Below are 26,971 nucleotides of genomic sequence, written 5' to 3'. Positions count from 1 at the left end.
ATTCATGCATTTCCTTACCCTTAGTGCTTATGGTCTCATGTTTATTCTCTTAGAACTCATTCATTATTATTTTATTGTATGCTGCTATCTAATTTTCTGAATTATTCTTTTTCATCTTCTTCATCTTTTTCCTCATCTTCTTCTTCCTTCTCTTGCTCTTCTTCTTCCTCTTTTTCTTTTCTCTACAACAGGGTCTAACAGCCAAAGCTGGTTTACCCCAACTGCATTTATGTGGTGACCCTCCTCATCCCCTCACAAGTAAAGAAGAAAAGGAGAAATCCCTTAGGGCATGACAGTTAATTATCCAGTCATAACCATTCTTCACTCACACATATCATGCACCTTCTTTCTTCCCTGCTTAACAGACATTCCCCCTTCTACCCGAGAACCCCTTCATCCCATTATCATTCTTCCCCTGAAGTTCAATCCACCTGTGCCTTCCACACTCTTTTTGCAAGTCTCTCCTCACATATTCTTTTCATATGCCCAAATCATTCCAGTAATTCATCTGATCAGCACTATCTGTCAGCTCCCTTTCCATGCCTGATTACCACCTCACCTCCTCATTTCTCACTCCTTCAGCACACATCGAGAATATTTTATCCTATTGCTTTCCTCTTCTTTCTGTTTATTTTTAGGACCTTTATTCTTGTTGCCTGTACACTCTTTGAATCCGCTTCCTATACAGTGTACTTTCTCCCATGTCATCCTTTTTTTCATATTTATTAATGGGTGATTACTAAATAGAATTGATCATGTAGTACATCACAACATTTAATAAAATTTTCCATGTACTTAAATGTGATTGGTTCATTTAGTTTTGGCAAAGAAATTGTAAAGGGAAACAGCTACATTATAAAGATTGTTATTCAAATTTCAGGTGATTTTTGTAGCATCTTGTTCTTTTCTGGTAGTAATGCATAACATATAATATTGCATGAATTGTAATTATATGCCAGTCTAGATTATTTCATATTTTTTAAGTAAATATGGAATGCCGATTTTACCAAGCAAGTTCTGTGAATGTCATTTATTATTTGAAATTGTAAGAATGTGTATCATATGGAAATTTTTTATGTTGAACAGTTTTCTTCTGGCAGCATCTTCAGTTTAACTAAATGAAGAAATTTTATAATGATTTTTTTTCCCCATAGTTATGCCTTTTACTAAGTGATCAGAGACATATGAAAGTTAACCAGCAAAATTATTTGTTTTTAAACCAAGGTACCTGTAGCTTGATGATTATAGAACTCTCTTGGGCTTTTCATGTGGGTGTATGTTTGGATCATTTATTCTTTAACCTAATTCATATGCCACTAACCCTAACACCTGATATGTAGCTTTACTTGTGCATCTTTGTCTACATCACAGGCAGGATAGCAGGATGATGCAAGCGAGCACTGAGGGAGACTTTGAGGCTGATGAATCCCAGTATTTGCTCTCAGATACAGATAATGATCACCGCACTGTCAACCCTTCAAGTTCCAGTAGGCTGTGCTGTATCTCATATTGTTTACGAAATTGTATTGCAGGGTGAGAATTTTTAATATTTGAATTGTTACTGCTTAATCATGATGCATTAGAAATTATTGTATATTTGTTTGTGCTCCTGAAAAATAGTTGTAATGGCATAACTGATAACCTACATGTGGCATCCGGTTGAACCAGCCTTATCACTTCAAGTGCAGAGATTATCACATGTGAGCACAGCCTGCATCAGTGTCAGTAACAGCTGTGATGAATGAGGACATGTTGCTCATCAGTAACCTTCAGTATGCAGATAGATGAGAGATGGTGTGATTTTTTTTCTTTATTTCCTTTACCCAAGAGTGTGTAGAGGCATCATGGGTTGCTGTGTGAGAAGAAGACAGCTTTCTGCAAGGTCAATACATGTAGGACATGTTACAACAGAGAAATATCCACCAAATGTTATACGGAATCAGAAGTATAATTTCTTTACTTTCATACCTCTTGTAAGTAGTCATACATTCCTGTAAGATGTTTTGTTATGTATATTAATACATACCATATATATATATATATATATATATATATATATATATATATATATATATATATATATATATATATATATATATATATATATAAATTGATGTATTTTATTTATCAAAAACTAATTATATCTATATAATTTTTCAGGTATTGTTTGAACAGTTCAAGTTCTTTCTTAACTTGTATTTTCTTGTCATGGCAACTTCACAATTTATTCCTGAATTGCGTATTGGATACCTTTATACTTACTGGGGTCCATTGGTATGTATAAAAAGTGCTTCCATGGAATAGCATTCACTTTTTTTCTTCTTTTTTTTCCAATAAACCTGAGATATTTTTTATGATAATGTACAAACAGTTGTAAATTTTCATTCATAAATAGTTACATCTACATTTTTATATTGTAACATTATTTCAGGGCTTTGTCATTGTAGTTACCATGATCCGTGAGTTAGTTGATGACATTCGTAGAAAGCAGAGAGATAAAGAAGTGAATATCCAGAAATACAAGAAGCTTGGTCCTAATGGAATTCGGAACACAACAAGTGCTAATATTAAAGTTGGAGATTTGATTATTGTTGAAAAGGTTTGTAATATATACAGGTATTATTTTTTCACTGTGTTTGCATTCTGGGGATGAGTACAAAGAGAAAGGTTTGTAAGGGAGTGATTGTGCCCATGGCATTGTATGGAGTAGAGATGTGGAATTTGAAGGAGACAGAAAGAAAGAGCTTAAATGTGAAGGGTTGTTGAATGTGTTTTTTCAGGTATGCTATGGGTGGGTACATTTAGTTGGCCACCTCCATTGTGAGGGGGAAAAAGCCTGTGAGAGAGAGAGAGAGACACACACACACACGCGCACATATGTACATATAAGAATTTAAGATCAAACTGGATGCTGAAATATTCAAAAGCGGGTCACTACGAGCATAGCTCTCTTCCCATAAAATACAACTAGGTAAATACACATACACACATGACAGTCAAAGTGACAGCAAAGATTGGACTCCAGAAAAAACTACAATTTTCATGGATCTCAATGATGAGGGAGTACCTGTGTTGTATTAGTAGAGAAGGGGAAAGCTTGTGGTGTAGTGGGAAGGCGAAGAAAAAGGAGAAGGGGAGGGATTACTGAGGAAAATGTAAGGAAATGAGGAAGGGGACGAATGGGCCCCAGAAGTCAGAAGGAATGTCAACAAGAGATGCACAGACGACAGAGGTGAAGTCGAAGAGATTAGTAAAAATGTAAAAATTAGAAATATAGATAAGAGCAGTGCAATGGAAGGTGAAGATAATTATTTCCATGGATTTAATGAGGGAGGAGATGACAACCTCCCCCGATTAGCAAGTCTAGAGGAAAAACTAGCGAAAATGAACAAACAGTGGGAGGTTAGGTTCAGTCAACTTACATGGATTACACAAAGAGTTGATAAATTGGAAGAACTAGAGAAGGAGAACCAAAACCTAAGTAAAGAAACAGAAGAATTTAAAAGACAGTTAAAAGAAGTAAAGGATGAAAATTAGGAATTAAAGAATAGTAATAAAGAGGATAAAGAGTCCATAACAAAAGAGGTACAGGGAGAAAAGTCCAAGAGACCAACAAAATTGAATTTAAATTTAGAGATATAGTAAAATAACAGATGAAAGAACAAACTAAGGACACAGCTATTAAAGTGATGAGAGAGAAGGAGAATATAGTAAGAGACTTAGCGGATAAAAAGAAATGTATAATTATATTAGGGATGGAAGAGAAGCATAATCCAAACATGACTACAAGAGTAAAGCAGAAGGAAAAAGTAAACGAGATATTAGAAGTAGGTCAAGAAGATGAACAAGAAACAGGGATAGCTATTGAAGAAATATATAGACTAGGGAAATACAATATAGATAAGACCAGACCAATTAAAGTTAAATTCAGGTCACAAACGACAGCAGAGAATATCTTATCAAAAACAGGGAAACTAGCAGACAGTGATCTATATAAACAGGTATGAATAAAAAGAGAGATGAATAAAGAGGAAAGAGAGGAAGAGAAAACAAAAAGAACAGAAGTTGAGGAAAAAAACAAGAAAAGAACAGAGACAAAGAGAAATTCTATTGGAGAGTATTGGATATGAAAATGAAATGGTTCTTAACAGAAAAAACAGAAGGGAAACAGAAAACAGGATGGAGGTAGAAGAAAATGAAAAGTGTCTTACACAAATATAGATGGCTTAATAACAGGCTTGAATGAACTGAATGATTACCTGAAGGAAAAAGAACTGGACATAATGGCAATTGTAGAGACAAAATTGAAAGGACTACTACCACCCAACAGTGTAGGACATGGTGTATATAATTATTGGATTAGAAACAGAGAGGTAAAACAAGGGGATGGAGTGTATGTTCCTGACTAAGAAGGATATAAATGTGAGGAATGTCACATATGGAAAGAGTAGAGTAGAGATGATTATGATGGAAGTGGAGGAGAGGGATGGGAAGAGCAGGAAGTTTGGTCAATTATGTGCTTTCTAAAATGGCTTCGTGGGAAGAGAGAGAACACAAAAATATGTTAGAAGACACAAGGATAACACTAAGATAATGGAAGATGGAGGAAGAATAGTTATAATGGGTGACTATTGTAAAGAAATCTGCTGGGAAGAAATGACAGTGAAGGGTGGAGACGACCTATGGGGAAATGTACTACTTGATATGATTGTAGAACATACAATGACACAAGGGATACAAGAGAATACTAGGTACAGAAATGAGAAAGAACCTTCAAGACTGAACCCAATAATCACATTAGAACCTGAAATAGTGGACAAGATTGAATATAAGACACCAATAAGTAAAAGTGACTACATATTGGTTGAACTGGAACTTAATGAGGAAAAATACATGGAAAAAAATGAACAATTTAGAAAGGGAAGATTGATGTATGGAAAAACAAATTTTGATAAAATAAGAGAATTCTTTTAAAAAGCAAACTGGGAAAGAATACACAAGGAGGAAACAGTAGAAGAGAAATGGAATATTTTGACAAAAAATTATAAAGGAGTGGAAAAGTATGTTCCAAGACAAAAACAAGAAAAAGGATATGTAAAGTGTTGGTATATCAAAAGATGTAGAGAGTTTAAAGACAAAAAGGATAAAGGTTGGATAAAGTTGAAGAAATACAAAAGACCTGAAAAATGGAAAATATATACTAGTTATAAAAAATGAATATGTACAAGTGTGCAGAGAGGAAAAGAGAAAATATGAAAAAGATGTCATAGAAAAATGTAAAGATCAACCAAAACTATTTTATAGATTTGTAAACAACAAACTGAAAAACAAACAAGAACTAGTGAAACTACGACAAGGAGGAGTTGAATACACAGAGGAAATAGAAATGGCAGAAATTAAGAATAAGCATTTTAACTTGGTGTTTACAAGGGAGAACATACAACTTAAGAGATGTCAAGTGGGAGGAGAAAGTCCCCCCTATGAAAGAGATAGAAGTAACAAGAAAAGAAATAATGAATCACTTGAGTAATCTCAATGTCAGAAAATCGCATGGACCAGATGAAATTTCAAACTTGATTTTGAGAGAATGCAGGAACGAATTAACAGACAAAATACATAGTCTAATAAGCAGTTCATTGAAAGAAAGAAAAGTTCCAGAAGATTGGAAAAGAGCAAATATAGTACCAATGTATAAAGGGGTGAACAAGGAAGACCCTACTAACTATAGACTGGTCTCTCGTACAAGCATGATAGCTAAAATTTGTGAAAGAATGATCAAAATGAGATGGGTAAGAAATTTGGATTTAGACAAGGACGATCATGTGTTACAAACTTAATGTGTTTCTATTCAAGGCTAATAGATGTAATTTTTATGAAAGTAGCAGTTGCCGACAAGACTGACGAGTTAAACACCATATGAGGACGGAGCCTTTATTTGTACGACATTTTGCTTATTACAGCTTTTTCAAGTATTTGAAAAAGCTGTAATAAGCGAAACGTCATACAAATGAAGGCTCTGTCCTCATATGGTGTTTAACTTGTCAATAGATGTAATACAAGAAAGAGATGGATGGGCTGATTGTGCTTTTCTAGACCTGAAAAAAGCTTTTGATAAGGTGCCACATAAGAAATTGCGAAAGAAATTAGAAACTGCAGGAGGAATACAGGGCAAACTGCTGAAGTGGATGGAAGACTTATTGGATGAAAGAAAAAAGAGAGTGGTGATAAGAGACAAACATTCTAATTGGAATGAAGTGATTAGTGGCCCCAATGATATGGATAAAAGAATTGAAAGTTATATGAGCTTCTTTGCGGACGATGCAAAATTGTTGAAAAAAAGTGAACACTGTAGAAGATTGTGAGTTGCTGCAGAGTGATCTCAATAAAGTATGGGAATGGAGTAGGAAGTGGGAGATGGAATTCAATATTAAGAAGTGTAGTATAGTGGAATTTGGAAGACGCAAAAAAAAAAGAATAGTGGGATCATATAAATTGGGAGAGGAAGAAATTAAAAAAGTAGAAAATGAGAAAGAACTGGGAGTCATTATTATGAATAATATGTCCCCTGACAAACACATAAACAAATTTTTTGGAGAAACTTATAATTTAATAAGAACAATCAAAGTGGCATTTACATACCTGGATGAAGAAATGGTGAAGAAAATACAAGTCACTTTGGTAAGACCAAGATTGGAATATACAGTGACGACGTGGTCACTAAGTACAAAAAAATGTATAACAAAACTTAAAAGAAAACAAAGAGCAATTACGAAATCGGCACCAACACTCTCAGAACTATCATATGAGGAGAGACTAGCAAAGCTTGAGCTACAGACATTAGAGCAAAGAAAAGAGAGAGAGGAGACTTGATATCTATTTATAGAATCATGAAAGGCATAGAAACTATTGATAGAGAGGATTAATAAAATGGGATAGTAGAGATACAAGAGGACACGGAAAGAAAATCAAGAAAGACAGTTATAGAAGAGACCTGAAAAAGAACAGTTTTCCCCACAGGGTAATAGATGTTTGGAACAAGTTAGATGAAAATGTGGTGTGTGCAAAAACAATACACAAATTTAAAAACAGTCTGGATAAAACAAGATATGAAGACAGGACACCACAAGCATAGCTCCCCTTCCCGTAAAATACAACTAGGTAAATACATGCATACATACATAGATGCTCACTGGCTGAAGTGACGGCAGTTTGAACCTTGCCATGAGTGAGTTGGACCAAGGGGCATGGTTCATTAAATTCCACACTTGCTACAAAGTCCTCTGTAAGGGGACCCTAGCCTCCTATTGGGGAGTCGGTGACGTTAAACCTAATTATAATATGTATGTATTTATATATATATATGTATATGTGTATATATATATATATATATATATATATATATATATATATATATATATATAAATACAGTATATATATACATACACACACATACATATACCAACAACTTTTTCCCCCTTTACAAGGGAGGTAACCAAAATCAAAATCATAAATCCACTGCCACCCACTTCATTCCCATTCACCACCTCTCCCTCCCTCTTCTCTTGGCTCTTCCCAGATGATGGGTCATCCCTGCATCTCACCCACTGCCCTGGGTCAGAAGCAATGTAGCAAGACACAGTACATCCACAGCAAGGCCACTTCATTTAATCAGTGACCCTCCTCTCCTCTCCCTCATTCGAAAAAAGAGAAGAAGGAGAGAAATCCGTTTGAGCTGCATCAAAATATCATCCACACATACTCCCTCACCACCCCCAACCCCACCCACTCCCTTCCATGTATCACAGTATCATCCATACACAACCATTCTGTGCTCACCCCTATCTTCTATCTTCTCCCATCCTTCCTCAACAGACATTCCCCTTTTTCCCAATGCCCCTTTTACCCCATCCATCCATCTCATCCTTGGTTGCCCCCCCCCCCATGTTCACCCCCATCCACCTTTGCCTTCCACGCCTCTTTTACTAATTTTTCTTCACTCGTTCTTTCCATGTGTCCAAACCTTCCCAATACTCTTTCATGTACCTTATCTCCCAACTTCCTTTCTGCCCCTGCTTTCCTCCTCACCTCATTTCTCACTCTATCCAGCCTAGCAACCCCTACCATACTTCTCAGGCATTTCTTCTCAAACACATTTGAACTCTTCCTCTCTTATGTTCCATGTTTCTGCACCATACAGTGCTGTTGGCACAATCACTCCTTCTTACAGTCTCTAGCAACCCCTACCATACTTCTCAGGCATTTCTTCTCAAACACATTTGAACTCTTCCTCTCTTATGTTCCATGTTTCTGCACCATACAGTGCTGTCGACACAATCACTCCTTCTTACAGTCTCTTCTTAGCATCCATTCCCAAATGCCTATTTCTCATTACACTTTTTAACCTCTTCAATACGAGTCAAATATTTGCACACACATCAGGTTGCCTGATGTGCAATGATGCATCACAATACATGCATTACAAAATATAAAGTTACTGCTGTTGTACTCATTCTTTCACCCTGAATAAACATAACTGCACAGAAAATGTGATCAAGCCTGTTCACAGAATACAGTGGTCACTCAGCTACACCTACAAAATAAACATCATCATGAAGCCAACACTAGCATCCTCCTATACCCCACTCATGGTTCATGATGCGTACATAGACATCATTGTATTGAAGAGATTAGTCTTCCAAGGGATGTGTGTGTATGATTATTTTCACGCTGTTGTGATTATCAGTTTTTATAATGTAGTTTTGTAATAATTTTTAGATTTTTTATTCATGTAATTTGTTTGCTGTAATGTAACAAGCAGTTCTTAACTTTCAGGAGCAAAAACTTACAATTGTTTTCTCACATAAATCATACTGGGTCTGATTGTCAATTTCTTTGTGCACAACAAACAGAAGTAATGAAATGTGAAAAATTAAACCAACGCATCAGTGTTGTGATTTAAAGTTTTGGGTTTGAATAACATAGGACCAGAGAGTGCCAGCTGATATGGTGTTTTTACGGACAACCGAAGCATCTGGCTCCTGTTTTGTGCGCACAGATCAACTAGATGGCGAAACTGATTGGAAGCTGAGACTTGCTGTACCAGTTACTCAGAAGCTTGAAAGTGATGATGAGCTTTTTACTATAGATGCCACTATATTTGCTGAAAAACCACAAAAGGATATTTATAATTTCTTAGGAACATTTACTAGGGTAAGACATAATACTCCTTACTTAGATTTTCGGATGATTGTTGTATTTACTCTCATGAATAAGCTTCTTGTAATTGTATGATGTGGGGAAATTTTAAGAGTTTAAATGAAATTTATGGTATTGCACTTTTTTTTTCTCCCTATTCAGCATGACAATGAAACTGAAGAATCTCTAGGGGTGGAGAATACTGTATGGGCAGGAACAGTTGTGGCATCTGGCAGGTTGGTGGGTGTTGTAGTATATACTGGGGATGAGACCAGGGCTGTTATGAACAATTCCACTCCCCGCTCCAAGGTTGGACTCCTTGATATGGAGATTAATAACCTAACAAAGGTGAATATGATTTTTTTTTTTATCTTGGAACAAGCTAATTTTCTTTTCTTTGTGGACTTACTTTTTTCTATTTAATTAGTATAATTTATTTTTCGTAACTAATTGTATCAAATGTTTGAACAGTTGTTGTTTGTTGCTGTGCTGGGCCTCACTTTGGTCATGATGTGCCTTAAGGGATTTGGTGGACCCTGGTATCGCTATTTCTTCAGATTCCTGCTTCTCTTCTCATATATTATACCTATTAGGTAAGTCACAAGTATCATAAATCCCTTAAACTCAATAGTGCACCATGTAGGATTTGTTCTGATAAATGCTAGATGATTTGTTCAATTGGGAGCTCCTATAAATGCCTTGAATGCATCAGGCCAGTTAGTCACATGTGTACACACATCAATACCATGCAACAGTATTAAATCCAGTACATTCAAATCATGTGTCTATATCTCATGGCCCACACTCACAAACATAAACTAGTACACAAGGAATTGGACCTGCAGCCACCACACATGCTAAAACATTTTCAATAATGTCAGTTCAACAATTGCGAACTGGTTTATAATATTTTCTCTTCTATTTTGTTTCCAAGTTTGCGTGTAAACCTGGATGTTGGGAAAGCATTTTACTCTTGGTTAATACAAAGGGATAAGGAAATGGAAGGAACAGTAGTGAGATCAACAACCATTCCTGAAGAACTAGGGAGACTGACCTACCTGATGACAGACAAAACAGGGACCCTTACCCAGAATGAAATGATCTTCAAGATTCTTCACCTTGGAACTGTTGCATATGGAATGGACACTTTTGATGAAGTATGCCAGCTTTTGGTTTAGTGTTGTTATGAGGGGGCATCCTAGGATGAGATGGATGGATGGGGTGAAAGGGGCATTACAAAAGAGAGGAATGTCTGTAGAGGAAGGACAGGAGAGGACAGAAGATAGGGGTGAATGGAGAAGGGTTGTGTATAGATGAGGCTGTGATGCATGAGGGGGAGTGGGTGGGGGATGGGGGATGGGGGATGAGGAAGTATGTATGAGAAAAAATTTGACGCAGCCCGAAGGGATTTCTCCCCGTCTTCTCCTTTCCTGCATGAGGGGACGGAGAGGGGGGGGGGTCGCCGAATTTATAAAGTGGCCTTGCTGTGGATGTGCTGTATCTTGTGACACTGCTTCTGACCCAGGGCAGTGGACAGGATGCAGGGATGACCCGTCATCCAGGAGGTGCCAAGATACGAGGGTGGAGGGGAGTGGAATATATGGGAAATGAAATGGGTGGGAGTGATTTCTATGCCTTTTTCTTTTTGGCTACCCCCCCGTGTAAGTGGGAAAAAGCCTTTGGTATATGTATGTATCTTTCCCTATAGTACCTGTAATCTCATCAGTGATTAATTTCTTTGTGGTATTGAAGACATGATATCAAGTTGAAATAATTTGTTTTGCAGATCATGGCACACATACGAACATTTTACACAAGTAGTAACAATACCTCTGCCAAGGTCACCCCAACCCGTATGAGGAAGACTGTGGTGACAAAGGTTGGGGAGGCAGTGCGTGCACTTGCTCTTTGTCACAATGTCACACCTGTGTATGAAGATGGAGAAGAACCTACTATGGAGAATACTGAAGCAGAGATTCAAGCAGAGCAAAGTGTGACATACCAAGCATCAAGTCCTGATGAAGTAATTTTATATATTTATTTCATTCCTGTACTGGAGGTATTGACTGCCTGGTGACCTGTAGTACTTCAGGGACTGTTTTAGGGTGCCCCTATGGACCAGGGATATACATCATTTGTCTATGTCTTACAATGGAATGATAAGATGCTTTTGTACTACTGATGTTCCTTTGAACCTATTCTTTACCACTTCTATGACCCTCTTCCTTCTCTGATCCACTTGTGGTGGTGGATAAGAATGCCACCACCATGTTGCTATGTGTGTCATAGAAGGCAACTATGTGAGTTAGAGTGAGGGGACTGGGGATCTCCAATTGTATTTTCCTCCAAAAAAGTCGAGGCATAAGACAGTTTGGGAAGAAAACTCCAACCAGAACCCTAGTAATTGGGTCATTAAATGTGGTATGGATGAGAACAAAAGGAATGGGATCGGGAAAATGTTTTTGAAAAGAATTGTGGATGTGTTAGTGATGAGTGAAACAAAACTAAAAGGGAAGGGTGAGTTAGAGTTTGAGTGTGGTAGGTAGGGTGTCAGCTGTGATAAGAGGGAGATAATGGGAAGGAGTGGCACACTCTTTATTAATGTGTCTATCTATATACCAAGGGTGTCATTCCCCTCATTAGGGAAGTAGCCAAGTCAGAGGCATGCACCCATTCCACTCCCATATTAACAAGATCTGTACAGTAATCCTTCCCACAACCAAACTAATTGTGCCATAGGGATATTCAGGTTTAGGGAGTATTTTAATATGTGAGGTCAGATTATTTCCCCACCCCCTACCCCAGTCTCTATTCTGCCACTGTAGTGCTTAATTTTCAATTATGAATGAATAAAAGTGGTACACAATGCACATAGATCATGTAATAATGTCAAGGTCCAGATAATGGGAGCTTGTATGTAGGAGGGATTGCTATATATGCACATGTGTAAGTGTGTGTGTGTATTTGTATTTACCTAGTTGTATTTTGCGGGTAGGGGAGCTATGCTTGTGGTGTCCCGCCTTTGTATCTCGCAGTGTCTAGTTTGTCCTTAAGCTCATGAATGGTTTTTGCGCACACTATTTCATTGTCCAGTTTGTTTCAAATGTCCACCACTCTGTGTGGAAAACTGTTTTTCTTCAGATCTCTTCTATAGCTATGTTTTTTTATTTTCTTTCCATGTCCTCTTGTGCTTCTCTTGTACCAGTTTAACAAGTCCTCTCTATCAAGTATTTCTGTGCCCTTCATGATTCTGTAGATGGTCAGTAGGTCACCTCTCCCTCTTCTTTGCTCCAGAGTCGGTAACTCCAGTTTCTCCAATCTCTCCTCATATGACAAGTTTGCAAATGCAGGTGCCATTTTTGTGGCTGCTCTCTGGATTCTTTATATTCTTTTTGGTACTGGGTGACCACAATGTTGCCACATATTTTAGAGGCCTTATCAGTGTGACCAATATTTTTTTTCAATCATTTCTTCATCCAAATATGTAAGTGCCACTTTTATTGATCTTAGCAAGTTGTAGTCATCACTGGTTTATACATTCTCATGGAAAGAAAAGTGATATAAACAATTGTATGCATAGCTGAAGTAAGAATATTTTTTAGTACTTTTTCATAAATTACTGACACATGGTTATCTGTTGAACCTTAATATTGACAGGGACATGGGTTTCAGCCCAAAACAATTATCTCTTCTTATTTAATTTCACTAAAGTCAGAAATGGTTAAGTTTCATTGATTGAAGGGTTGTGGCCAAAAAATGTTGCATGTGTAAGTTGTTTGATTAATTTTGAAGTCAAAAGCAGTAATTGTCATGAATTCTTGAATAGATGTGATATCATTATGGATGATTTCATATTTCAGAAAAAAAAAATAGTGCATTTCAAATTGATAGGTTGAAGGGATAAATAAACTACCTTTAACTCCTTTATTTTGAAGATGATCAAGCACCTGATTTAAAATTTCTTGCAATGACCAAAAAAGAAAGAAAATATATAGATATATGTGATATAATGTACCAAAGTTTACATTTCAAGAAAGAGCCATAGATCAGCTAGACATGTACTGATACTGACCACATGAATAAACTTTCCAGGTTGCTCTTGTTAAATGGACTGAGAGTGTTGGACTTGCTCTTGTACACAGGGATCTCACAACGTTAACTTTGAGAACACCTACAGGAAACATGATCAAATATACTGTTCTGCAGATATTTCCTTTCACATCAGAATCAAAACGTATGGGTATCATTGTTAGGGTAAGTATTGTACATGACCAATAATGATTTTGTATGTTAGACTTATAATGTGATGGGTTGAGGTGAAGAGTTAAGTATTTGGGGTTGAATGCGAACGGAGAGTTGTTTTATATGGTGTAGAAATGATGCAACTCAAAGGGCCCTGCTGTGGAAGGGCTGTCTTGCTGTATTGCCTTTGACTTGAGCAATGTGTTAGGAGCCAGGAATGATCTTTAATTCACAAGGTGCCAAGATTGTTGGGCAATGAATTTTTTTTTAACCTCTTCACTCCAGGGCACATCTCACGTCTGGCAGCATTAGCTGCCCGACGTGCGGTGTTGCATCATAATAATCGCATTATAAAAAATAAAGTCAGTGCTCAATTGTTCATTCTCTTTCACCCGTGTATTTTGATAACCATAGAAAATATGATGAAGCCAGTTTAGAGAGAATGAAAGTTACGTAGGGACGACTACAATAAATATAATCAAGATGGCGACGTCGGCATCATCGAGTACCCACTTGCTCCTCATGCCGCCTACGTAGGCGTCGCCGTATGGAAGTGGTTAATGGGTTTCGGGGGTCACATGTGGCAGGAAAGGGAGGAGTGGTGAAAGTAAATTATAGACTGATAGGAGCAAGTAAGTTCCTTGGGGGGATTAAAGTGTCATGAGAAATAGGCATTTGGGAGTGGATGCAAAGAGGAGACTGTATGAAGGTGTGATTGTGCTGATGGCACTGTATGGGGCAGAGACCTGGAATTTAAGAGGCACAGAGAAGAAAAATTTAAATGTGTTTGAGATGAAATATCTGAGAAGTATGGTAGGGGTTACAAAGCTGAGAAACAAGGAGGTGAGGAGGAGAGCTGGGTTGGAAAAGGAGATGGTAGATAGGGCTGATGAATGAATATTGGAATGGTTTGGACACATGGAAAGAATGAGTGAAGAAGGATTAGTAAAAGAGGTGTGGAAGGAAGAGGTGGAGGGGATGACCAAGGATGAGATGGATGGGGTGAAAGGGGTGCTGAGGAAGAGGGGAATGTCTGTTGAGCAAGGAAGAGAGAAGGCAGGAGATAGGGATGAGTGGAGAATGGCTGTGTATAGATGATACTGTAATGAAAGGAAGAGAAGGGGGGAATAGTTATGTATGAATTATATTTTGATGCAGCCCAAAGGGATATCTTTCTGCTCTTTTTTCTGTATGAGGAGACAAAGAAGGGGGATTGCCGATTAAGTGAAACAGCCATGCTATGGATGTGCCATGCCTTGCTGCATTACTTCTGACCCAGGGCAGTGGGTAGGATACAGGGACGATTCGTCATTCATGAGGAGCTAAGATGAGAGGGAGAAAACAGTGGCAAATGGGAGTGGGTACTTGCCTTTTTGACTTGGCTACCTCCCTTGTAAGGGGGAAAAAAAGCCCTTGGTATATAGTTAAAATGACCTTGTGATGCCCCCCTGCCCTAATTAAACTTTGTCCACCCCCTTCAGTGACCTGAATACCACAAACAATTCCCTTCTCTCTTCAATCTTTTAACAATGGGAGGGGGTAGTGCTTAATCTCTCCCCATATGAGTTATCTGCAAGGCTGGGAATCATTCAATTCAGTTTAAATAAATACTTTTTGTTTTCCTTAATATGAATTTCAGGAAGAGGACAGTGGAGAAATTATATTGTACATGAAAGGAGCCGATACAGTTATGGCTGGAATAGTGGAATATAATGACTGGTTGGAAGAAGAATGTGCCAACTTAGCTCAGAAGGGCTTGAGAACTCTGGTTGTTGCCAGAAAGGTGCTCACACTGGAGCAGTATTTGCACTTTGAGGTGAGTCTAAAGAAAAATGATAAAACCATACCAATACAAGAGTAGGCCTGGCCACCGAATCAAACTGCCTCAGATGTCTCAGAAAAGAATAATGAGCTTTTACTGTAATATAGTAGTTTTTAAGGATATATTTATAAGGGAAGTGAATGTTTATTATTTGCTGTTTGATATACATATTGTATGCTTCTGTAATCATCATTATCTCACTTATTTATGGATGTATACGTACTTCTCAGCAACGATATACTGCTGCTAAATTGAGTGTTAATGAACGTGGGAGCCGAGTTGCAGCTGTAGTAGAAAGTCTTGAGCGTGACTTGGAACTACTGTGCCTCACTGGTGTGGAGGATAAGTTACAGACCAATGTCAAACAAACACTTGAGCTACTCAGGAATGCAGGGATGAAGGTAAGGTTTTCCTTCTTCACATTAGGTATCAAGATAAGTAATATTTTAATGGGTGAAATTTAGCAAAAAACAGTACTGTGATGTCTTAGGACTGATGTTAGGGAAATTTAAGAACAGCATAAATAAGAATTAGTAAAAATTAGAAAAATTACTTGGTATTCTTCAGTTAGTGGAGATTTGTCTCCAAACATAGAAGAATGCTTTATGACCCTTGTCTACACAGGTATCAGTAAGGGTTTTAGAGTATTGACTGCATATATCTATGAAGCCAATAACTCAGTACAGGTTTAAGCAAAGTATTCTGATGTATTTGTTTATCAACAGATATGGATGTTGACTGGAGACAAGTTAGAGACAGCCACCTGTATTGCAAAGAGTTCTCGACTGGTTTCTCCAAATCAGGGTCTACATGTGATGGGAAATGTCTCCTCTCGAAGGGAAGCACATTTGGAACTTAACACACTAAGACGCAAGAGTGATTCTGCACTTATTATTAAGGTAAATACTGGGGAAATATTTTGCATAAATCCAAAGCAGGAAATTTTGAACTGGTATGTTTGAGAGGCCCCATCAGAGGTATTGGCTGCAAGTTATTGTGGGGTTAACAGATGCTCAATAGCATGCAGCTGATACTTTAGGGTCTGTATAGGGTGCCCCTATGAACCAGAGCCACACATCATTTTGTCTGTGATGAGGAAATCTCTATACGTACAGAAATTATGCTACTTTTATTATACTGTGACTGGCCTGCTGTTATGCTGTACCTCCACCCTTAATACTATCCTGTACCACTTCTCAGAATACTCATTTCCTTTTTTGCCAAACCCTGTGATAGGGTAGAAAGAATACTGCCACCAAGTGTTCCCATTTGAGTCTTAACAGGCAACAAAATGGGACGGGGATTAGGACTAGGCATCCTACTCTCTAGTCCAAAGGGGACATTCCTAAAAAAAAGCAAGGACACAAGAGGGTCTGGGGGAGTTTTCCAACCAGAACCCTAAGGAATGGGTCTTTTAATGTGCATGAATGTGGTACAGGTGAGAGTAAAAGGGAAGAAATAGGCAGTATGTTTGTGAGAAGAAAGATAGATGTGTTGACATTGAGTGAATTTAAGTTGAAAGGGAGGGGCAAGTTTGAGTTTGGGAGTGTGATTGGGAGGGTGTCAGGAGTGAAGAGAGGATGAGGGATAGAAGGGGTGGCTATACTAGTAAATGAAGAGATAGGTAAGATTATAGTAGAGTGGAAGGAGGTTTGTTCAAGGTTACTGTGGATGGTGAAACATAGAAGAGATATGTGGGTCTTTGTAAGTTCATATGGGACTGGTAGTGAGAAGAGTGTAAAGGAAAGGGAGGCTTTTTGGATGGATTTAAATGAGTGCAAAGAGGGTTCAGGGAGAAATGTCAATGTAGTGATATTGGGAGATCTCACTGCTAGGGTAAGAGACAAACCAATAGATGGAGTGGTTGGGAAGTGTGGAGTTCCAGGAAAAAATCATAGTTGAGAGATGATCACAATGTTTAGGAAGAAAGTCAAGCATAAGTACACATGGGAAAGGGTGGTTGATGAGAAAAAGAAAACGACAATACGAAATGAACATCGCTGATAAATCCAAAGAGAATCCCAAAGAATTCTATAGTTACATTAGAGATAAAAAGGTTGTTAGGAATCACATTGGTCCACTATTATCTGCTGACGGTCAACTTGAATATTCAAATGAAGGAATGTGTAATATCTTAAACAATTATTTTAGCTCAGTATTCGTAAACGAAACACCTCAAAGTGAATTCCAAACTGAAACCTGTGAAAAGTCTGGGGTAAACTTACTCACTACGGTAAATATAACAAAAGAAAAAATTAAAAGGTGAATAGACAAACTCAAAGTTAATAAAACACCAGGGCCTGACGGTTGGCATCCAAGAATCTTAAAGGAAATAAAAAATGAGATTGTTGTTCCATTAGAAATTATTTTCAAGAAATCCATCATATCCGGAGATGTCCCAAGAGAATGGAAGCTAGCTAACGTTACTCCCATATTCAAAAAAGGTGACAAAAAGAAACCAAATAACTATAGGCCTATAAGTTTGACTTCGATCGTAGGAAAAATAATGGAAACTATCATCAGAGATGCTATCGAATATCATTTAGAAAGTAACCGTTTGATAAATGATAGCCAGCATGGTTTCAGACGGAAACGTTCTTGCATGACTAACTTACTCGAATTCTACAACACAGTTATCTCGAATTATGACAAAAGAAACAATATAGATTTAATATATCTAGATTTTGCAAAAGCTTTTGATACCGTCCCACACGAAAGACTACTTACTAAATTAGCTTTGCATGGAATAAGTGGTAGCCCATTAGGTTGGACTAGTAATTGGTTGAAAGGTCGAAAACAGAGAGTTGTTTTAAATGGAAAAACTTCTGGATGGAAAAGTGTTGCAAGTGGAGTTCCTCAGGGTTCTGTTCTTGGGCCACTTCTATTCATAGTATATATAAATGATATAGACCATGGACTAAAATCTACTGTTTCCAAATTTGCTGATGATACAAAACTGTGTGGAGTGGCAAATGATCACTCAAACCAATTAGATATTCAAGAAGATTTAGATCAATTACAGCAATGGTCTGAAAAGTGGCTAATGAAATTTAACACAAGTAAATGCAAGGTAATGCACATAGGTAAAAATAACAGTAAGTACGATTACAAGTTATTTGGAAATTTGTTAACAAAAGTGGATAGTGAAAAAGATCTCGGCGTAATCATCAGTAACGACCTCAAATCATCCAAGCAGTGTATTTCAGCCTCTGAGAAAGCAAATAAGATTCTAGGATTGATTGCGCGATCTTTTGATTTCAAAAGTCCATCACTCATTAACAAGCTATATAAATCGTTAGTTCGTCCACATTTGGAATATGCTGTTTCCGTATGGTCACCGAATCTCATTAACGACATTGACAGACTGGAAAAAGTACAACGGCGAGCCACAAAACTGATTCCAAATATCAAAAATAAATCATACGAAAATCGACTTAAGCACATGAATCTGTTTTCCCTAAAAAAGCGTAGACTCAGAGGTGACTTGATACAGGTCTTTAAGATTTTAAAGGGAATTGACAACATCAAAAGTGACCAAATTTTCACATTGAATGAGAATCAGACAAGAAACAATGGTCTCAAACTGTCCGGAAATAGATTCAATTTGGAAGTAGGTAGAAACAACTTTGCCAACCGTGTAGTTAATGAATGGAATAAACTTCCTGCACAAGTAGTGCAATGTAGTTCAGTTCAAAGCGTTAAGAATCATTTAGATAAATATCTAAGATGCTGTAATGATTATAATTTATGTTATATTATTTGTTTTTGTTTTGTTATAATTTGTCTGTCTGATTTTCATTTATTATTAGTTATATGTCAATTTATAATCATTTACTATTTACCTGTTTGTTTATTATTTAACTATACCTATGCATTTATTTATGTATTTTATGTTATTTTTACATTATTATAGTTTTAATTTATTATTAATATATGTATATGTATGTATGTGTATATATGTGTATATGTATGTGTGTGTATGTGTATATATATTATATATATATATATATATATATATTTTTTTTTTTTTTTGCATCCAACCTAGATATGGATCAAAAGGTCTCCTGTCGGCATGCTCCGCCTTTGTAATCCTTTGATAGGGCTTTAACCCCTTCCATACGGTGCCGCACACGTAGGCGTCATGGACTTAGATCTCGGTGGCAGCAGCCAATGCCAGCCGTACGACGTGTCGTAATAATGCTCGCATCATAAAATATAGTCACCGCTTATATCGATCGTTCTCTCTTCACCCGTGAATTTTGATAACCATAGAAAATGCGATTACAAAAGAATTAGAAAGAATGTCATTATGGAGGGGCGACTACAATAAATATAATCAAGACGCCGATATGGCAGCCTCGCGAATACACTCGCTCCCCATGACGCCTACGTGTGCGGCACCGTATGGAAGGGGTTAATGGACTATATAGTGGTAACCAGGAGAAGAGCAGGTAGAGTTTTGGATGTACATGTTCTAAGGGGAGAGAGTGGGAGAATATCAGGTAATTTTTTGGTGGAAGGTAATTTTAGAGTGGAGGATAGATGGAGAAAGAGGAAAAGGACAGAAGGTAGGGAGGTGCAGGAAAAGGACAGAAGGTAGGGAGGTGCTTAGAGTAAACTGCTTAAATGAGAAAGAAAAGGAGGAGTATAGGAAGAAGCTGAGAGAAGAGTGGGAGGGAGTGAAGGATAGAGTAGAGCTAGGAGTGGAGGATGAATGGGGATGTTTCAAGGAGGGACTCACAAGGTGTGCAAAGATGGTGTGTGGAACAAGGAAGACAGGAGGAAATAGAAGGAAGGGTAGTGAGTGGTGGGGTGAAGAAGCAAAGAAGGTTGTAGAAGAGAAAAAAACAAGCATTCACAAATTGGTTACATTATAGAATGAGAGAATCATATGAGAGGTACAAAGAAAAGAGAAGTAAAGCATAAGATAAAGGAGGCAAAGAGGAGAGCAGATGTGGAATGGGGTAAGATTATGACAGAAAATTTTGAAAGTGATAAAAACATTTTTGGAAGGAAATCAAGAGATGAAGGGGAGGGAAATCAAGTATAAAATAAAAGGTAAAAGGTGCAGATGGAGAGAAGATAATGGAAGAGACAGCAGTAAAAGGAAAATGGCCCGAGTATTTTAGGGAGTTACTAAATGTGAAGGAGGATAGGGAGGGAAAGTTAGTTGCAGTGGGAATCGCTAAGAAAATGACAGCGATGAATGAGGAAAGATGAGGTTAAAACAGTTGTTAAAATGATGAGAACATGTAAGGCACCTGGGTTTGATAGGTGTCATGCAGAGTGCCTAAAAAAGGGAAGTACAGTAATGGTGGGCTGGCTGGTGAGGTTGTTTATGTTTGTCTAAAAGAGATTAGTGCCAGAGGAATGGAGGAGTGCATGTATAGTTCTGCTTTACAAAGGAAAAGGGGACAAGTGTAATTGTAGTAGTTTCAGAGAGATCAGTTTGTTGAGTGTAGTTGAAAAGGCTTATGGGAAGGTTTTGATTGAGAGGATTAGGAGAGGAACGGTGTGGGTTTACGACAGGTAGGCATTGCGGGCATCAGATTTTTGTGGTAAGACAGATATGTGAGAAAGCTTTAGGAAAAGGGAAGGATGTTTTTTTAGGCCTTTATGGATTTGGAAAAGACTTATGACAGGGTAGACAGGATATACATATATATATATATATATATATATATGGATATATATATACATACATATACCAAAGGCTTTTTCCCCCTTACACGGGGGGGGTAGCCCAAAAAGAAAAAGGCATAGAAACCACTCCCACCTATTCCATTTCCTATATGTTCCTGTATATATATAGATACAGATATATATATATGTATATATACATTAATGTATGGTATAATTGGTGCTAGTGTATGGGGGTTACATATTATGCAAAGCACCCTTTCTGTGGATGTGCTGTGCCTTGCTGGATTGCTTCTGACCCAAGGCATTGGACAGGATACAGGGATGACCCGTCATCCATGAGGAGCTAAGATGAGAGGGAGGAAATGGTTGTGGATGGATGGGAGTGGGTGCATGCATAAGGGGAAAAAGCCCATGGTATATAGATAGATTGATAAGTAGTATGGTATAAATTATTAATCAATTTTTACTGATGTTTTATAATGCAGGGGGATGCACTTGAAACCTGCCTTCAGTACTACGAACATGAATTAATGGACTTGGCTGTTCAGTGTCCTGCAGTCGTCGTTTGTCGATGTTCACCAACACAGGTACATAATATATTATCCATGTGTATGAACTAGGATTGTGAAAGGGACCAGTGATTGAGGAAATTAAAGATGCCAAAAGAGAAAATAAAAGTGGTAGAAGAGGGCTGATGAAAAGAAAAGTGTAAATGAAATCAACATAAAGGGAAGGAGGGAGAGAAAAAAGATTTGTATGAATTAGATATGTAATTAGTTTAATCCATGCAGGGATTTAAAATTCTGATGATGTACAATTAGGTAAAGACAGTACTAAACTACATATCCTCTTCTCACTAGAATAGTATATGCATTATATGTTCTTCAGCTGCATCAATTATGTAAATGATTTTTCATTGATATACAGAAAGCTTCAGTTGTGCGCTTGATTAAGCGACACACAGGCAAACGCACTGCTGCAGTTGGTGACGGTGGCAATGATGTGTCCATGATTCAGGCAGCAGATGCTGGTATTGGCATTGTTGGCAAGGTGAGTTCCATGTTACTGTTGGCTGGCCTTTTATCATATCCATTTCTTTTATTTATTTGTTTGTCAAGCAAAGAAGATAGAGTGCAAAAGGTAGGAGTGAATATTGGTTATAAATGGATGAAGGAATGATATAGCTTGAAGGAATATTCTTCTTGTGTGCTCTGTATATTTTTTTGATTTGATGAACTAGTAGGGCGAAACCAGAATCTTTTTCTATGGGTACATGAAATATTTTTCAGACCAATCAGATTGTAATGAATCGTATACCATTTGATAACAAAATGGCCTGTTTACATATCAATGCCAGATTTTTAAGATCATTCAGCATCTGCTCAGCAGAACAGAAAAACTAATGTAGTGTATGCTCCCTGACAGACCTTGTACTTTTCTGTAAACTAAGGCTTCCAGGTTTATTATGGCCTAGTGCATAACATAGTTCACTGTACAATTTGTTGGCCCAGAAGCTAGCAGCTCTACAATATGTTCATAGTTGGGGTTGAAGGAGTCACATTTGATATTAATTCTCTCCTGCAGGAAGGCAAACAAGCTTCATTAGCAGCTGACTTCAGTATTCTGCAATTTCAACACATTGCCCGACTTTGTTTGGTCCACGGAAGGGATTCGTACAAAAGATCAGCTGCTCTTTCACAGTTTGTGATGCACCGTGGACTTATCATATCCACCATACAAGCTATATTTTCATCTATTTTTTACTATTCAAGTGTAGCATTATACCAAGGCTTTCTTATGGTTGGGTAAGAGAAATTAGTAAACTGGATGAGATAGATTTGAATAAATATTTAGATATTGTTGTTATATACTTCATATTATTACATTCTCAATGAGTTTTCACAATGATGTTATTGATTCTAAATTCATTTACTCATGTATCTATATATAATTTATTGTATGATTGCTTTAGTATTTTTTCATGTGTTATTGAAATTGTAATGTTATTGCTTCACACAGGTATGCAACTTTCTACACCAATTTTCCAGTATTTTCTCTTGTATTGGATCGTGATGTGTCTCCAAACATGGCACTATCCTATCCAGAACTTTACAAGGATCTGAGGAAAGGACGGTCACTCTCATATAAAACCTTCTTCATTTGGGTTTTCATAAGCATTTATCAAGGTAGTATAATACTCTCTCTCTCTTTCTCTTTCTCTCTCTATCTCTCTCTCTCTATCTCTCTCTCTCTCTCTCTCTCTCTCTCTCTCTCTCTCTCTCTCTCTCTCTCTCTCTCTCTCTCTCTCTCTCTCTCTCTCTCTCTCTCTCTCTCAATCTCTCCCTCTTTCTCTTCTTATTGTTTATTGCTTGAGTTATGTGTAATTTTTGACACAGGACCAGAATTAAAATAAGAGTCAATGCTCATGATGAAATTTTATATATTTATTTATTATTTTTGTTTGTTTATATTAGTTATTTTTATTTTATTTTATTTTATTTATTTTATTATTATTTCTTTTATATATAGATTTTGAAGCATGGTTCTCTATTCATTTCTTATAGGTGCTGTGCTAATGTATGGCGCCATGCTCCTCTTTGAGGATGAGCTTATACATGTAGTCAGCATTAGCTTCACATCACTGATTCTTACTGAGCTGCTGATGGTTGGCTTAACAGTAAGGACCTGGCATTACCTAATGGTAGTGGCACACTTCTTGTCTCTTGCCTTCTATGCACTGTCAGTCATCTTTATGCATTACTTTGGTGAGTATATTGTTTTACAGTACAATTAACAATTTGAAACAATACTGTCATGCATCTTGTAGTAAATGTAGGAAATAGAAATATGACAGCATTCTCAGTTTAACCTCAGACTCAGCCAGAGATCAGTAACAGATTAAGTATCTGATGCTTGTCTGTGCATGTGGTTATGAATTGTAAATCACCAGACATATATAGTAATTACAACATTAATCCTGGATCCAGGAGTTAAAACTGACTTCAATAGTAAATCATCATCACTTGTCATCAGAGCTGGGCACATTCCTAGGTACATTCCTCCTTGCGTACCGCATTAGTTTGGCTGCAGTTAGTACTCCCAAACCATTAAAACAATATAGTATGTGGCCTATGAAAGTTGTCTTTGGTGTAGTATGTGGCCTACTGGACTTTTATTTCGGTATGAACCTGTCTCTCCCAAAGACAGGTTCAGAAGTGGATAGTTTTAGATACTTGGGTGCGAATGTGGCAGGAAAGGGAGGAGTAGGGGTGGAGGTAGAATGTAGATTGAGAGAAGCAAGTAAATGCCTTGGTGGATTAAAAAGTGTAATGAGAAATAGACATCTGGGAATGGATCCTAAGAGGAGGTTATATGAAGGAGTGATTGTGCCAACAGCACTGTACAGGGCAGAAACATGGAACAAAAGAGAGGAAGAGAGAAGGAGTTTGAATGTGTTTGAGATGAAATGTCTGAGAAGTATTATTGGGGTTACTAGGCTGGATAAAGTGAGAAATGAGGTGAGGAGGAGAACGGGGGTGGAAGGGGAGCTGGAAGATAGGGTTGATGAAAGAGTATTAGGATGGTTTGGACACATGGAAAGAATGAGGGAAGAAAGATTAGTGAAAGAAGTGTGGAAGGCAGAGGTGGAAGGAGTGAATATGAGGTGGCGTCCTAGGATGAGATGGATGGAATGGGGTGAAAGGGTCATTACAAAAGAGAGGAATGTCTGTGGAGGAAGGACAGGAGAGGACAGAAGATAGGGGTGAATGGAGAAGGGTTGTGTATGGATGAGGCTATGATGCATGAGGGGGAGTGGGTGGGGGATGGGGGGTGAGGAAGTATGTATGAGAAAAATTTGACGCAGCCCGAAGGGATTTCTCCCCGTCTTCTCCTTTTCTGCATGAGGGGACGGAGAGGGGGGGTCGCCAAATTTATGAAGCGGCCTTGCTGTGGATGTGCTGTGTCTTGCGACACTGCTTCTGACCCAGGGCAGTGGACAGGATGCAGGGATGATCCGTCATCCAGGAGGTGCCAAGATGAGAGGGAGGGTGGAGGGGAGTGGAATATATAGGAAATGGAATGGGTGGGAGTGGTTTCTATGCCTTTCTCTTTTTGGCTACCCCTTGTGTAAGGGGGAAAAAGCCTTTGGTATATGTATGTATGAACCTGTCTCTTAAGTTTTAATAGTTTGGGAGCACTAACCACAGCCAAACTATAGCGGAACACACTGACGAATGCACCCAACTCTGCCTATCATTATAATTACTGTGACTATTTTAAAGAAGCTGAAAGAATTTTCCAATATATATATATATATATATATATATATATATATATATATATATATATATATATATATATATATATATATATATATATATATATATATATATATATACCAAGAGCTTTTTCACCCTTGTAAGGGAAGTGGCCAAGTCAAAGGCCATTAAGATATGTAAAATATACTACATAAAAAATTAAGAGGATTAGGAGAGGAACAGAGGGGGCAACTGGTGAGGAACAGTGTGGATTTAGGAAAGGTAAGTGTTGTGTGGATCTGATTTTTGTGGTTAAGCAGGTTGTGAGAAAACTTTAGCAAGAGGAAAGGATGTATTTTGGGCCTTTATGAATTTGGAAAATGCTTATGACAATAGACAAGAAGGAATTGTGGGATTTTTTTTGCTGATATATGGGATTGGGGGGAAGCTGTTAAAGGGAGTCAAGGTTTTACAAGAGTAGTAGAGCCTGTGTTAGAATTGAAAATGGAGAGAGCGAGTGGTTTAAGGTAAAGGTGGGGCTACAAATGTGTCATGTTGTCATGACTGTTCAATGTGTACATGAATGGGGTGGTGTAGGAGGTTAATGTGAGGGTAATGGGTAGGAGACTGGAGATAGTTAAAGATAATGGAGAAAACTGGGAGGTGAGCCAGTTGTTGTTTGCTGATGGCACCGCTTGTGGCAGGGCCAGAGTAGGAATTAAGGTAATTAGTGATGGAGTTTGGGAAGGTATGCAGTGGGAGAAAATTGAAGGTAAATGTGGGTTAAAGTAAGGTGATGAGATGTAAAAGGGTTGAGGAAGACAGGAAGTTGAAAGTAAGTCTTAACCACTTCCATACGGTGACGCCTACGTAGGCGTCATGAGGAGCAAGTGGGTACGCAATGATGCCGACGTCAGCGTCTTGATTATATTTATTGTAGTCGTACCTGCGTGACCCTCATTCTCTCTAAACTGGCTTCATCATATTTTCTATGGTTATCAAAATTCACGGGTGAAAGAGAACGAGCGATTGAGGAGTGACTTTATTTTTTATAATGCGATTATTATGACGCAACATCGCACGCCTGGCAGCTAATGCTGCCAGATGTGCGATGTGCCCCGGAGTGAAGAGGTTAAAGGAGAGAGACTAGAGGAAGTGGATAGTTTTAGGTATTTGTGGCTACATGTGGCAGGAAAGGGAGCAGTGGAGGTAGAGGTAAATTGTAGATTGAGAGAAGCAAGTTATTGCCTATGAGGATTAAAAAGTGTCATGAGAAATAGACATTTGGGGATGGATACAAAGAGAAGCTTACATGAAGGGGTGATTGTGCCGACTGCACTGTATGGGAGATTTGAAATTTAAAAAAGGCAGAGAGAAAAAGTTTGAATGTGTTTAAGATGAAATGTCTGATAAATATGGTAGGGGGTACAAGGTTGGATAGGATGAGAAACAATAAGGTGAGGAGGAGAGCTGGGGTGGAAAGGATGGTAGTAGGGTTGATGATAGAGTATTGGGATGGTGTGGATACATGGAAAGAATAAGTGAAGAAAAATTAGTAAAAGCTTTGGAAGGCAGAGGTGGATGGAATGGACTTGAGGAGATGACTGAGGATGTGATGGATAGATAGGGTGAAAGGGGCACTGAGCATGAGGGGAATGTCTGTTGAGGAAGGAAGGGAGAAGGCAGGAGATGAGATAGGGGTAAGTGGAGAATGGCTGTGTATAGATGATACTGTGATGCAAGGATGGGAGGGGCCATGGGATGGGGGGAGTGAGGAGTGGTCATATGTGAATGATATTTGATTCAGCCC

The 26,971-nt window shown here is 37.9% G+C and overlaps 1 protein-coding gene across 3 annotated transcripts in view; it reads left to right on the top strand.

Moving 5' to 3' along the window:
- LOC143025534 (putative phospholipid-transporting ATPase IIB) overlaps positions 1-26,971 on the top strand; it is a 35,103-nt gene that overhangs the window by 4,184 nt on the left and 3,948 nt on the right. For all 3 annotated transcript variants that reach the window (XM_076185364.1, XM_076185365.1, XM_076185366.1), the window contains 18 exons: positions 1,372-1,533; positions 1,829-1,973; positions 2,161-2,274; positions 2,432-2,599; positions 8,983-9,210; positions 9,358-9,543; positions 9,667-9,788; positions 10,130-10,352; positions 10,982-11,218; positions 13,288-13,449; positions 15,077-15,253; positions 15,490-15,660; positions 15,985-16,158; positions 21,388-21,489; positions 21,830-21,952; positions 22,487-22,707; positions 22,922-23,088; positions 23,467-23,667. In XM_076185364.1, coding sequence (XP_076041479.1) covers positions 1,372-1,533; positions 1,829-1,973; positions 2,161-2,274; positions 2,432-2,599; positions 8,983-9,210; positions 9,358-9,543; positions 9,667-9,788; positions 10,130-10,352; positions 10,982-11,218; positions 13,288-13,449; positions 15,077-15,253; positions 15,490-15,660; positions 15,985-16,158; positions 21,388-21,489; positions 21,830-21,952; positions 22,487-22,707; positions 22,922-23,088; positions 23,467-23,667 — 3,083 coding nt within the window. The remainder of the gene's footprint in view (positions 1-1,371; positions 1,534-1,828; positions 1,974-2,160; positions 2,275-2,431; positions 2,600-8,982; positions 9,211-9,357; positions 9,544-9,666; positions 9,789-10,129; positions 10,353-10,981; positions 11,219-13,287; positions 13,450-15,076; positions 15,254-15,489; positions 15,661-15,984; positions 16,159-21,387; positions 21,490-21,829; positions 21,953-22,486; positions 22,708-22,921; positions 23,089-23,466; positions 23,668-26,971) is intronic.

Source organism: Oratosquilla oratoria, chromosome 5 (assembly GCF_046742065.1).
Source record: "Oratosquilla oratoria isolate Oo_2021 chromosome 5, ASM4674206v1, whole genome shotgun sequence".
Taxonomy (NCBI): domain Eukaryota; kingdom Metazoa; phylum Arthropoda; class Malacostraca; order Stomatopoda; family Squillidae; genus Oratosquilla; species Oratosquilla oratoria.
The sequence above is the reverse complement of the archived record's forward strand: the minus strand, read 5'-3'. Positions and strand labels throughout refer to the sequence as shown.